Source organism: Capricornis sumatraensis, chromosome 10 (assembly GCF_032405125.1).
Source record: "Capricornis sumatraensis isolate serow.1 chromosome 10, serow.2, whole genome shotgun sequence".
Lineage (NCBI taxonomy): Eukaryota > Metazoa > Chordata > Mammalia > Artiodactyla > Bovidae > Capricornis > Capricornis sumatraensis.
The window spans coordinates 91,719,145-91,732,390 of NC_091078.1; the positions used below are offsets into that span (position 1 = coordinate 91,719,145).

Sequence of the window (13,246 nt, forward strand, 5' to 3'; positions counted from 1 at the left end):
AGCTTTCTGCACTGATGCTACCAAGTCCATTCTTGGTCCTGAGATCGTTAGTGAAATCTGCTATTAGCAAAAACCAGCAACTTAGCCACTGATTCAAGTCTGGAGTATCCCACAGCCTGAAAATGTTTAGGACTTGAATTCTTCACCATTTAGAGGGCGCCAACATGGAAGTTTTACCCTCACCATCAACCCAGAAGGATTAGTAATGAAATGACTTCTGCAAATAGTTCGACAGGAGGCCATGCATAGGAACTCTAAGGAAGGCCTTAGCAAAGAAAACTCATTTGAAGATTCACTGAAGATTTTTTTCAACAGTGAAGGTAAATTTTATGTTTGAACATGTTCTTCAGGGTATTCTCAGTGCTTACTTCTTCAAAACAAAACAGTCTTTTGCCACAAACATACAGTTTTCTTCTACCAAAAAAGTATGAAGAGAATACTGATTCTTGAGTTTGCTTCCCTGCCCTAGATGCCAGTAGCAATTTGATTCAAAGCTTTATCCATGTCATCTTCAATATAAGATCTTTTAGTTACTTAATCTCTGATGGTTATCAAAGTGGTCAATACTACTTTTAAGTATTTAAGGGATGAATAAAAACCAACACTATGTATTAGTTTCTGTTCATAGCCTACACCAAGTAGGAAAGCCAGGCTGCCCAATCAGTAACAGATGTGGACTACAAAGCAAGCTACCATTTTGGAAATCTTTAGCATCTGTTAGGGGTGAATCAGCAATCTTTGCACAGGATTTTAAGTTTCCCGAGAACCTAAAAGAAACATTCCCACTAGAGAATGCAATCACAGAAAAGGTTCTGAAGCTTTCCAAATCTCCCAGGGAATAAGATTCATGCAGGTAAGCAGTCCAAGGATACACCTCAAATATAACGAGAGTAGTTTGTTATAACTTTTGGACTCCAGAGTCACGTATTAAACTACCTACCTTAGGAGTCATTTTAACTTTAAAATGTCTAGAAAAGAATTCTGTCCATGTCCAGTCCCAAACTTGTTCTTGCTTCCTTGTCTCCTGACCAAGGAAACAGCATGACTATCTACACAGGTATTCATGTCATAAACCTGAGAATGATTCTTGACAGCTCAGCCTCCCTCCCCTCACACCGTGAACTCATCATCAAGTCCTGGGGGTCTCACTTTCAAAGCATCCCTCTAGTGCATCCCTTCTCTCTGTACCCACAGCCACTGCCTTGGTCCAAGTGACAAATCCCTTGAACTGCTACTTATCACACTCTATTATCTACATATCAGCAGAAGGATTTTTTTAAATACAAATCTGATCATCTACTTCTTAAAATCTTCAAATGTCCTTAAAATTCTTCAGGGATTTCTCAATATTCTGACTATAATGTCCGAAATCCTTAACCTGATTCCCAGTGTTCTAAACCATCAGGGCCCAATGAACCCTTGTCTCCTGACATCTTCCAGCCTACCCTTCACAGTTTAGCTCTGCTGGCCTTCTTTAAATTCCTCAATTGTCCAAATACTCTCTTCCCTCAGGGTCTTGCACATGCTGTTCCATTTCTCTGGAATTCTCCTACAGAATACCTGAACTAGCTCCTTGTCACAAAAGCCTTTCCTTTCTTTTATCTCCACTCTAGGTTCTTACTACAGTCTACATGTCTAATTTTTCCTTCATAATTATCACAATTCCCAATCACACTATATATCACAGGCACCACGATGATAAGGACTATGTTTGATTGAGTTATTTCCATTTCACCGATATCTGGCCCAGTGCTGGTCACAAAACAGACATGCAATCAATAGTTGATGAATGAATGAATGAAAATGAGAGCAGAGTGAGTGACAGACCTAATAGAGGAGAAGAGACGAAAGGGAAGAGAAAAGAAGGAAAGGAGCGAATCAAAGAAAAAAAGGAGAGAGAACTGAAGAACATAGGACATGGAGGTAAAGGGCGAAAGGAACTTTTTAAAATTTTTAATCATTAACAGGCTACTTAAAGTAGTAGAATAATCGTAATAATAATAATAGCTACTGATGCACTTCTCATCCTAGTCTTTGACAACTTTCATTGGTTGCCCTCCTCCCCCTACATACTCCACTTCAGAAATGAAACCGCAGGGTTATGTCTGACACCCTAATGAAACAGAGCTCTCACTTTCCTGTCCTCCTCACAACCTAGCCTGGCCCAGATCCCAGGTTCTCTCCAGACTGTGGAGGAGAGGGAGCCACGGCAGGGCAGGAAGCAAAACGCTCCTTCCGCCTCCCTCGCTCTCGGAAGTGTCACCCTACCTCAGCAGACCGAATTTCATGTGATGTTAAAATTCAAACAAATTATATGTCAAACCCAGGAGCTTGCCATCCAAGTCAGAGCCGCTAATCTGCTCTAGCTCTTGTGGTTTGGAGCTTTGGGGAAAATTAAAGAACTTTAACACCAGCCTCCTAAAGCAACTTTAGTTCTTTAAACCATAACCATATTTCGGACGGCTTGTGGGGAAATGGCCATGAAAAGGGGACATGTGCAACCACTTACTCAGATTTGTTGAGGGCAAGGCTGGTCCAATAGGCTTCAATGGGAGCACTCACCACAGCATCAAAAAGGACTTCCTGTATCAATTCTTTATCACCTGTTGGGAAAGACAGACTTGAAAAGATGGCTTTGGCTGAACCCCAAACTACAGCATGAGAGGTGCTCACCAGACTCATTCTGCAGTATCTGCAGGCTACTATCTCCTGCAGTGTGTTGCTGTGTTAACTGCCCACCAGGTGAGAATATGAAACCGCTCTGACACCTGATACACCACAAGACAAGGGCCTCCAAAGCATGTGGATAAGACGACAGTAAATTGAGAGTGCTGGGTGTCTCACACTTCAAGTTGCCACTTTCCCTCCCCATCGAATAGTTGGTGCCATAGACCAGCAAGCCAACTCTCGGATTTGGAGATTTGGAGACTGGAAGGCAGCACTCCTCGGAAAATTTTCTCTTTTCATCCCCATTTCTGCCCTCTATCAAAATTTGCAATTCTTCAGGGCCCTGATTTTGATTGTAAGGGAGAGGGATATGATAGCTAATCATTTCTGGGACTCTTGTTTTGTGACTTCTTCCATCTAAGCTTTTATTTATTTATTTCCATCCTAAAGTGAGACATTCATCCTTATCCAGATGAGTTCTTGATAGAGCTCTGTGGAAGAGGATGAGAAATCAGGAGAATATCATGAGTCTAGCAGAGGGATCCTAAAACCCTCCAGCTTTATCACCTACAGCAGGCCAGTGCTCACCGTGGCTGGTGGCCAAGAAGATGGTGCAGCTTTGCTATAAAAGCAAAACCTGGAAACAACTCATCATGAAATAGACAATGAATAAATTGAGACATAGTTACATAGTAGAATACCACATAGTAATTCAAGTAAATGCATCAGAGCTAAATGATTAACACAAATCTCAAAAATATAATGTATGATGAATGAAACATAGGTTGTAGGATAATATATATTATACAATATATAAATTTTAGTATACAAAGTAATGAACATAATGACATAAAATGGATATGGATACATAGGTATATATGTATATTTTGGTGTATATATAGATAGTACACAATGCATGGGAATGATGAATAAATACAGAGTGGTAATTCTCTCTGAGAGGGAAGTGGGACCACTCAGGGTCTTCAACATTATCTTTGATATTTCATTACTTAAAAAGTACCTGCAGCAAATGTGGCAAAAAGTTTAAAATTTGACAAAGCTGGATGGTAAATGTAAGTGCTTCTTTATATTAGTGTTCCACTGTCGTTTCTTAAATATGTCACTCAAAAAGGCAAATGAAACGAAAAATTGAGTTCACATGACATCCATCTGATCCTTTCTCTACTAGAGCATATCCCGAAAAGCAAATCCATTTCATGAAGATGTGGTTTGGATGTGGATAATCTTACACCTCTCAGAGGGCTGTTAGGTTTTTCTGTACGGTAACACATGCAAAGAACTTTTCATATCACTAACAAGTGGTATCTGCTAGGGGTAGGGGTGAGTGCCGTGCTCATTTTTGGTGAATCCCTTGTGCCCAGACTTTAGCTACTGGAATTAATACCATAAACCTGTGTTTGTCCAGGGGACTGTTCCTTGCGCTTGGTGAGCATGGCCTACTGCTGCTCTCTCCTTGCCCCGCTCCTTCTCCCCCTGCACCAGCTCCTGGCCATTTCCGATTCACCGAGCTCCCTGAGAGGGCACTTGGTGGGAGGAGGGGCAGCAGGATGTACACTGCGAGAGGCAACATGTCAGAGCGGCAGGTCCCACCCTGGACAGAAACCAGGAGACCTAGAGTATGGCCTTGGATGAGACAAGTCTTATTTTCAGCCCTTGTGTCTCATGTGCAAAATAAGAGAGTAGCTGTTGATAGTCTCCTTCCAGCTGTAACATTTTCATCCTACTCAGGTGCTTGACTAAATGGTTTGGTAATAGGACACATTCAGTGTGAAGGGTTAAATTGGGACTGAGTTCATCCATACCCCCTCCACTGCCCAACCGCCACATGCACAGACATGTGCACTGGAAAGCACACTCACATTGGAGCAGAGGTTCTTTGCCTTTGAGGTAGAGTTTAATAGCTTCTAGCTGAGACAGATGACGGTGCTCTGGGTGTAGGTCAGTGTTGCAGTAGGACCTAGGAATGTGACATGGCCCAAAACAAGAATGTGTACATATTTATAGCATCACTTTCCTTTGCCTTTGAATCAGGAGAACTGGGCAAGGGAGTACAGGCAACTTGAAATCAAAGAGGACAATAAACACCAATGCTGAGAAGGACTGTTTCATTCTTACCATTCGTCTGCCAAGGACACATCAGGGTGTTCTAAGTCATGCAGGCCTGGAGGTCGAGAAGAAGGGCGTCATGAGTATGTATCATCTGTGTGGGGCACTGACTCCCTGCATTCTCTTCTATGCTTCAAATGTTCTAGGGTTAAGGCCATGGGGCGAGGGGGTTAAGAGTAGACATCAATCCCAAAGACATCTGCCTGGGAAAAGGGACTCGGCACATAGGAAACATTTTTGTCTCAGGCAGAACCTTCCCCCAACTTCCACTTCATTCAGCCACTACTGCAACCTCCCCGGACAGAGTCTCCCAGACTCAACTCCTTGAACATAAATGAGGCACCAGTAGGTCCTGGGAAAGAAGTTAGCACAATAGTGGAGATACCAACTTTGGAGGCCCACACAGTACAGCCTGAGTCAGGAACTTGAGTGGGCCACTAAACTCTTGTGTGATGTCAGCAGGTTGCTTTACTTTTCTAAATGTCAGTTTCTTTTTGTGCAAAACAGTAATAATAATCATCCCTAAGGGACAGGTGGTTGGGAGGGTGAAACTATAGGGTGAATGGTATGAGACTGCCAAAACTCAACTGTTTTTAACCAGCAAAACCTGCTAGGTGATACAGGATCCTAAGCAGAAATGAGTCGTCAGTCTGGAGAGGTAGCTAGGAGAACTGAGGCTTGCAGGGAATTGGAGAGTGTTTATAGAATGCTCGAGATGCCCTAAGTGTACGAAACCACTCTTTCTCCTTGTGTCTTTATGTGACTTCACTTTCATGGGTCGTCAGCAGACACACACTTCTAAGCGACCACCTCAGAAACTCCACTGATTGAGAATGGCAATTTCCCTCATGATCAATGATATCTTACTGTGCTCAGGACTCCAGTATCCTCCTCAAACACAAATGTACAAAATGAATAGCAAAATACTAGAACCAGCATCACATACTCCTGTTTGACTTCATAGTTAGTTGGGAATAAATTATGTAGAATATCATCCTATATGACACAAGTGGCCATATCCTGGCTCCAACACCTACTGGCAGGATGAGCTTGGGAATGCCACAGTAGTGCCAAAGGTCATAGACTACTCCAGAGGGTTGAATGGGATAGCGATGAGTCCCTAGGGCAATCCGTGCATCAATCCACGCTTTCCTCCCTTTCTTGCTTCTTCCACTCCTACCTCCCTCCCTTCCATTCTTCCTTCAATTTATTTATGGGGCATCAACTATGAGCCAGGTACTATTCTAGGTCTACAGCCTTGAAAACATAACAGAGACCAAAAGAAAAAGCACTAATGGTCTCACGATATTTACTTTCTAGTGGCAGAAAAGAGATAAGAAAATAAAGTTAAAATACATAGCTTATCACTAGTGAGGCGTATGAAGTTAAGGGAGAGAATGAAGCAAGGAGAGAGGGTCCCAAGAGATGGGGAGGGATGAGGGAGTGTCAGTGTAAACTGCTGGAGTCTGGGATGCTTCGCTGAGACAGTGACTTTAAGCAAAGACCTGCAAGAAGTGAGGGGAGAGCCAGGGAGTAACTGAAGCGCTTGTGGCAGAAGGAATCACAGGTGCAGAGGCCCTGAACTGGATCTCGCCTTCCTGGAATATTGCGTTAATGATATCAATTCTATATATATTTCTAGTTTCTGTGCTCATCAGTCTTCATCTACAAATCTCTCTACCTAGACCCTAAAGGGAAGATCTTTTTGATTGCTTCCTCTCTGAGCTCCTAGACCACCAAGGAAATACACCTGTTCTCTAACTCTCTCACCTCCAATTTAGATACTCCTGACAAAATCACATCTACTCTTGATCGATAATGCTGACAATAATAACATTAGCTCCAACTGACTGAACAAGTACTGTGTGCAACATATCTGTATCGAGATATGCGTGTGTGTGTGTGTCCACGCACATGTGCTCAGTCATATGCTCTTGGCAACTCCGTATATCCTGCCAGGCTCCTCTGTCCATGGAATTCTCCAGGCAAGAATATTGCAGTGGGTAGTCATTCCCTTCTCCAGGGGATTTCCTGACCGAGGGACTGAACCCACGTCTCCTGCTTTGCAGGCAGATTCTTTACCATCTGAGCCACCAGGGACTGTTCTGACCATAAGCTACTTCCTCACCTTGACCTCAGATGGCTTAGATGTGAATTTTCTGTCTTCATGGGCAGGACATCTACAGAGTCACACGTGGCTCATGGAGCCAGAAAATTAAAGAAGATTTTAAAAAAGATCCCTGAGAATACATCCTGTTGAGTATTTTGCTCAAATCACAAAGTTGCCTGTTTTTTTCTTGCCTGGCTCTAGGAAGAGGGAGCACATACTTGATTGCCTCTGCAGTGGGGACACTCTGAGCTTTGTCCGGGTCAAAATGACCCACATTCACTCTCCTTCCTATTCCTTAAGACCTCACAATCAGTTGGGAGTTAAAACTCAAAGTCTATGAAACGTTGTGGGGACACTGGGCAGTAGAGCAGAAGGCCATATATGGAATCTGCCACTTCAGGGACTTTCAATCTCCTTCTTCCTTCTCTGCTACATCACTGGAATGAATCACAAAGCAGTCCAGCTTCTGGAAGTTCACTATCCTCATTTGTAACCAGTTCTAACCCACAAAAAGCTGGATTGTAACTGACCTTCCCACTCTTGGCATACTCCCTGAGGATACCCAGGATACCCACACTCCCTGAGGATACCCATAAAGAACACTGGTCTGGTCCAACTCCTTCTCTGTCAAGATGCAAAATTTAACACCTGGGTAGGGCCACTCTGGGAGTGAAGCCTTTCACGTGCTACCCCCAGTGCTCCTTTTGAGCTGGTGAAACTGGTAAAGATAACTTCTCTGAGCTACTGGGTTGTTGGGAGATGTAAAGGACAGTATGGGGAAGATAGCAGTTTTAAAGATTAACGGGCTGTAACAACTGCTACCATTTACTGGGAGTCCCCAGTGCACTGGCGCTTTATGAAGACAAGAAGAGCTAAGAACCTCAAGATGCTCCTTATTCCTTCTGACTTAGATAAATCATTTGAATGATCACATTTCCCTTGGACCTAGGCTGCCTCAAAACACAAGTGAAATTTGTAGCTCAATGTGGAGAAGACTAAGGCTTGCCTACCTTTGTTTTCCTTTTCCTGTGCTTGAGTTTTTATACTAATTCATATTTCTCTTGGTACTGAATTTTATGTATGAGAAGAATACAGCTGGTAGATGGATGGTTCCTATGAGTTGCCTCGACAACTTTGTGGATAAAAGCACAACATAAATAAATGAAACCATAAGGAAAGCCGCCACTATCTGGGAGTCCCAGGCATCTGAAACAGTCTAAGAGAGCAAGGTAAAATCGGGGGGCGGTGGGGGGGCGGGGGGGGGTAAATGGTTGAGTCAAACGTCCATTAGAGAAAGGGCTGGATAGCTGAGCAAATTCTTCAGCTAACCCAATGGCTTCAGGGCTTTCTTCCCACATGAAAGGATTAAGATGGATAAAGACAGCATCTTACCTTCTTCAATAGTTACATTCCCTCGGAAGAAATATTTCCCATGGCCTCTGGAGAGCGCCACACCTAAACTGTGCAGAGAAACAAAGCAGATCTTGAAATCCATAACATTGACTGGAACAGACTTGTTGGCTAACTTTTTATTTTCCATTGTCACATTTCCATTTCATGTTCTGTAAGCAATTTGTTTTTTTCAAAAGTTTACTTTCAAAACCCCACTGATTAGAGTTGGTGTTGGTCTTTCTTAGATTTGATCAGCTGCTTCAGTGTAATTTCTGATTGGAAGTGCAGCAGCAATGGGTGGCTCTCAAGTATGTTTAAAAGAGGTGTGGCGACTGCTACAAGCCCCTGAGCAAGCCCTTCTCTTAGATGCTTTTGTAAGAGCTACATGCCCTAATAATCTTCATTACCGCTTTATGCATCCCCTGCCCTACATTTAGCCACACAAGGGTCTTTCCAGACTATAGAGTTTGAGATGAGGGAAAATTGACCCCTTTCTAACGGCAAAAATGAACACTTCTGCTGTCACTTGAATGTAGCCACATGACTGTATGCTGGGTTTCTTTGCCCAAGCCTCTTCCTTGTCTGATAGACAGTAAAGCGTCTGTCTACAATGCAGGAGACCCGGGTTCGATCCCTGGAGTTGGGAAGGTCCCCTGGAGAAGGAAATGGCAATCCATTCCAGGACCATTGCCTGGAAAATCCCACGGATGGAGGAGCCTGGGGGGCTGCAGTCCATAGGATCGCAGAGTTGGACACGACTGAGCGACTTCAATTTAAGCTCCTTCCTTTTTCGTCTAAAGTCAGAGAATATGTTTGATGACACAGTCTCATCGTTTGGCAATCCCACTTAGCAGTCATGTGTTTCCTCAAGTGCTCTGGTTCCAAATGGAATTCACCCAAGATCCCTGGCCATATACGACAACAACACCACAGATTTTATTAAGATGGATCCAGAGTCAGTAAACTCTTTTTTCCCTGAGCTCTGTGAGGCATCAGTTGAAGAACACAAAGAAGTCCTACCAAAGTAACTTTTTACAAAAAGCATTATCACACTAAGTTAATAGCGGGAAACTTTAGAATGCCACATAAGAAAGCAGGCAAGGGGGGCAAGTGCATTTTTCAAGATTTTTACAAAGAGAAATAACAGGATTGAAAGGCAGACAAGCACAGAGGAACAGTACGGAGAAATTAAAACCGAAGCACAACACGCAGGGATGAATATGCTGCCTCGAAGTGTGAAGGAACACTTTTTGGTCATGGAAATAAAGGGCAGCAAGTTAGATGGTTAAGGACCCTGGTAACCCGCTGAATTTATCTCTCCACCCTTAGTTGGAACCCCCAAAGCTTATTTGCTTGATAATGAGATGCAAAGCCATGGCAAATTGAATGAGTTCTCCTAGGTGAGCCTGAACCATTTTTCCCCTTATGGAAAACAAAAACAAAAGCAGCCTGGGAAAAGCCCCTTCCTCACTCTTTCCAGCCTTTAGGCAGGATGTTTGGTTATCTTCAGATGATGAGCTCTGAGAGTGTCAGCAGGTTTTGTACAAACACAACTGATGGGTCTGATGGAATGTCCATGTATTATGGTCAGCTCTACCTGAAAGGAGTACCCTTGATGTCTGTATAATAGTAGTCATTTGTCATCACCAAAACCCGTTTCTAGATTGAAAAAACAAAAAAAGGTCGTAGAGAAAAGAAAACATGGTTAGTCTGCTAGGTGAAGTTTTCAGAAATAAATAAAAATAAATGGACACACTATGATCAGGTTAACAGTACTACATGAATCTTGTTTGAGATAAGTAAAGACAAGAGAAAAATGAGCTCAGTGAATGATATTTACTCCAGATAGAGCTTTCAAAGCTAATTTTTCACAGTGGTTTGTTTTAAATTAAGCGGCAAGAATGTTTGAGAAAAATGTACCCCTTTGTCCACTGTCTTCTTCACCTCCATGGAAAACTTCCCGGTCTTTCTATTCACCATGGCATTTCTTAACTAAAATGATAAAAAAAAAAAAATTGGGGTTAGTGCTTCCCAGGGTTACCACACTGTCTTGGACACCTTTCACCATCTAGCTTGAATGCATCTTTGCTGTCTTGTGTATGCAGGGCTGGCCTGCTTCCCCGTCCACTCTTGGTGTACTTTTGCAGTAAGTCTAAATACTATTTTCAGATCTCTGAAATGGGGCTTTGGAAGAATAAACATCCAACTGTTCTTGTCTAGGGGCAGAGAGGCTAATAAAAATAAATAAAGGACCATCAACTTCAATTTGGGGTGCTCATGTAAACCTCAGGGCAACAGTGGCCAAAAAAACCTTTTCAACGTTAAATCCTGAGAGTCAGGGAACAAACCCCCAGCAAATGCTAAAATACTCAAGAAGCAAGGAAGTCTCAGGGCACAAGCTACATTTTCACAAAAGGTATTGGTTTGTTATGGAGAAAACAATTTTCGAAAACACAATCAAGTTAAAGATATTTTCCTATATAGTTGTTTTTTGTTTGGTTGGTTGTTTTCAAAAGCCAACCATCTGGAAGATAGGGATTAGCTTTTCACAGCATGAACCATCTTCAAATACTCACTGAGAAATCTGGGCCACTGAAAAGCCTGGCTGAGGCTGATGGGCAGTGAACGGGGCAACCCTGCGTCTGATTTTTGAAGGTCTCATCTGGGAAGCATGAGCCTCCGTCCCTTCCCCCACCCCTGGCTGATCTCTGCTAATTACTGCTGGCCCTTCTGTGAGTTCAGAGAAGGACAGCAGACACAGTGATGAAAGCTGTGCCATCATGGGCACCAATAGGAGACGGCGGGAAGGCCATTTAATGAAACAGGAACAAATGCTGACATGCCACAGCCTGTCAGGAAAGGCTTTTTCCCAGCCCCATGCTTGTTTTTTTTTTTCTTTTAATTCTTTCCCCTCTTTTCTCCTTTGAGGAGCTTGAATAAGATCTGGCTGATAGAGAACTGCAGTGCTTGCAAGCAACCTAAATTTGACGCGGGGCCTGTCTAGATTTGGGTTCACATTCCCATCTTCTGTGCAAGAGAGTAAAAGCATAATTTTTAGCTGGAGGCATGTATAAAATAAAACATATATTTTACTCTAGATATTTTTTAACAACACATAATGGGCATTTCTGGAAATATTTTCCCATTTTAACTTTTGTGGTTTTGGATGGGGAGAGCTGGTCCTAATTAAGTCTACTTTCTAACTCTTAAGAACAGCTCGATTTATCTTTGACATGGTTTTCATTTTTCCTCTTTCTGGTGCCTGCCTAAAGCCATTTGGGACCTGCCCCTCTCACATTCCCCAGGCGAGTCAGAGATTAGGTAAGCTTCTCCATGCCTCAGCGCCGCCCCACCCCCAACTCCCAGTAGCTGAGGATGATCCGCGCCAGGACCTGGGAGGGTCCAAAGCCGGGTTCACTAATACTTTCTGGAGGCAGACGCTTAGATGATTAGTCTAGTCTTTCCCTCCCTTTCCTTTGGGCTTCCTGGTGGCTCAGACGGTAAATAGTCTGCCTGCAGTGCAGGAGAGCTGGGTTCGATCCCTGGGTAGGGAGGATCCCCTGGAGAAGGAAATGGCAACCCACTTCACTATCCTGTGCCTGGAAAATTCCAAGGAGGAGGAGTCTGGTGGGCTATCCTCCACGGAGTCACAAAGAGTCAGACCCTGAGTGACTTCACTTTCTTTCTTTCCCTTTCCTTCGGTTATAATGGAAACAGATTCCACTTATTGAACACTGAGGCAGGACAGTACTGTCATTCAGAAATGGACTCTGGAGCCAGAAGTTTGCACAGATCACTTGCCCCCATTGTGCCTCAGTTTCTCTTTCTGCGAAATGCTATTAATGAGAGCACGCGTCTCATAAAGCTGCAGTGAGAATCTGAGAGCTACTGTGTAGAAGGGTGCCTTGTACACCCTAAGCATTCATAGGTGTAAGCTGTCCTCCATGGTTATCCTCACCAGCAGCAGCAGCTTCATTATCATCCCCTCTCTCTTCTTTCATGTCAGACTCCTCTCAATAGCCTAAAATGTTAGGATTCAAACTCAAGCTTGCTTGACACAGATATGACCTCACATCGTTTTTGTTAGTACATAGGGTCTATGTTATAAATGTGGTCATGAAATTCAACACAAGCCTAGCTGCCAAAAGAAGTAGGATGCTCCTTCCAAGAATTTCTCCACAGCTGGGCAGACACATGCTGCTTCTTCCTCGACTCTGCCTGTCTGGTGTTTCCAAGATCTTGACTTAAACTGCCCTCTGCTACATATGTGCAAATCCCATTGGCAGACACATGGGCATGTGGGATCTTGTGTAGCCTTCACAAAGACGCTTTGCATAGATTCCAGAATTCTCTAATCGAGGATGTGCAAATCCCTAGGAGAGAAATGGTAACTTGGGTTTTCACAATCAAGCACATTGATAGTGAAGGAATTCATGTCTCAAATGTCCCTTCTTTTCAAGCAGACAAGAGACCCAAATTAAACTCGCACAACCAGAGACCTCCTGGTGAAGCATAAGAGCACTGACTTGCTACACCTGCGGGAACTCTGAAGGCAGACACAGAGTCCAGTTCTGGCAATCATATCAAGGTGAGGAACATGGCTGGGAAGCCGAAGACAAAGCAAGAAAACAGCAAGGAAACAGAAAGCATCTGTCAAATCATTGTTAGTTAAAGGTGATATCAGCTCACGGAAAATTAACCTGGGCACAGGTGATGATGACTCGACAACTGGGGTACAGATGAGCCAAGTAATAAATCTCTTCAGGAAACCTGAAAAGGAGAAGTGCAGGTGTCAGCCTAATGTTTAACGAGCAGAAGGCCAGCTTCCTGGATGTGGGGACTCCCAAGTAAGAAAGAGCATCAAGTTTGCTTCCCATGTCAATTAAAATGTAAAAAAATGAAGGAAGGGATGGAGAAGCATGCTGATGACAGGGTTCAAAACTTCTTGGA

The 13,246-nt window shown here is 43.3% G+C and overlaps 1 protein-coding gene across 1 annotated transcript in view; it reads right to left on the reverse strand.

The window, feature by feature from the left end:
• Nucleotides 1–13,246, reverse strand: part of CACNA2D3 (calcium voltage-gated channel auxiliary subunit alpha2delta 3) — an 875,864-nt gene that overhangs the window by 159,852 nt on the left and 702,766 nt on the right. Inside the window, exons 19-24 of the mRNA XM_068982393.1 lie at nucleotides 10,217–10,288; nucleotides 9,894–9,955; nucleotides 8,297–8,364; nucleotides 4,804–4,849; nucleotides 4,548–4,645; nucleotides 2,510–2,603 (exon numbers count right to left, since the gene is read on the reverse strand). Coding sequence (XP_068838494.1) covers nucleotides 2,510–2,603; nucleotides 4,548–4,645; nucleotides 4,804–4,849; nucleotides 8,297–8,364; nucleotides 9,894–9,955; nucleotides 10,217–10,288 — 440 coding nt within the window. The remainder of the gene's footprint in view (nucleotides 1–2,509; nucleotides 2,604–4,547; nucleotides 4,646–4,803; nucleotides 4,850–8,296; nucleotides 8,365–9,893; nucleotides 9,956–10,216; nucleotides 10,289–13,246) is intronic.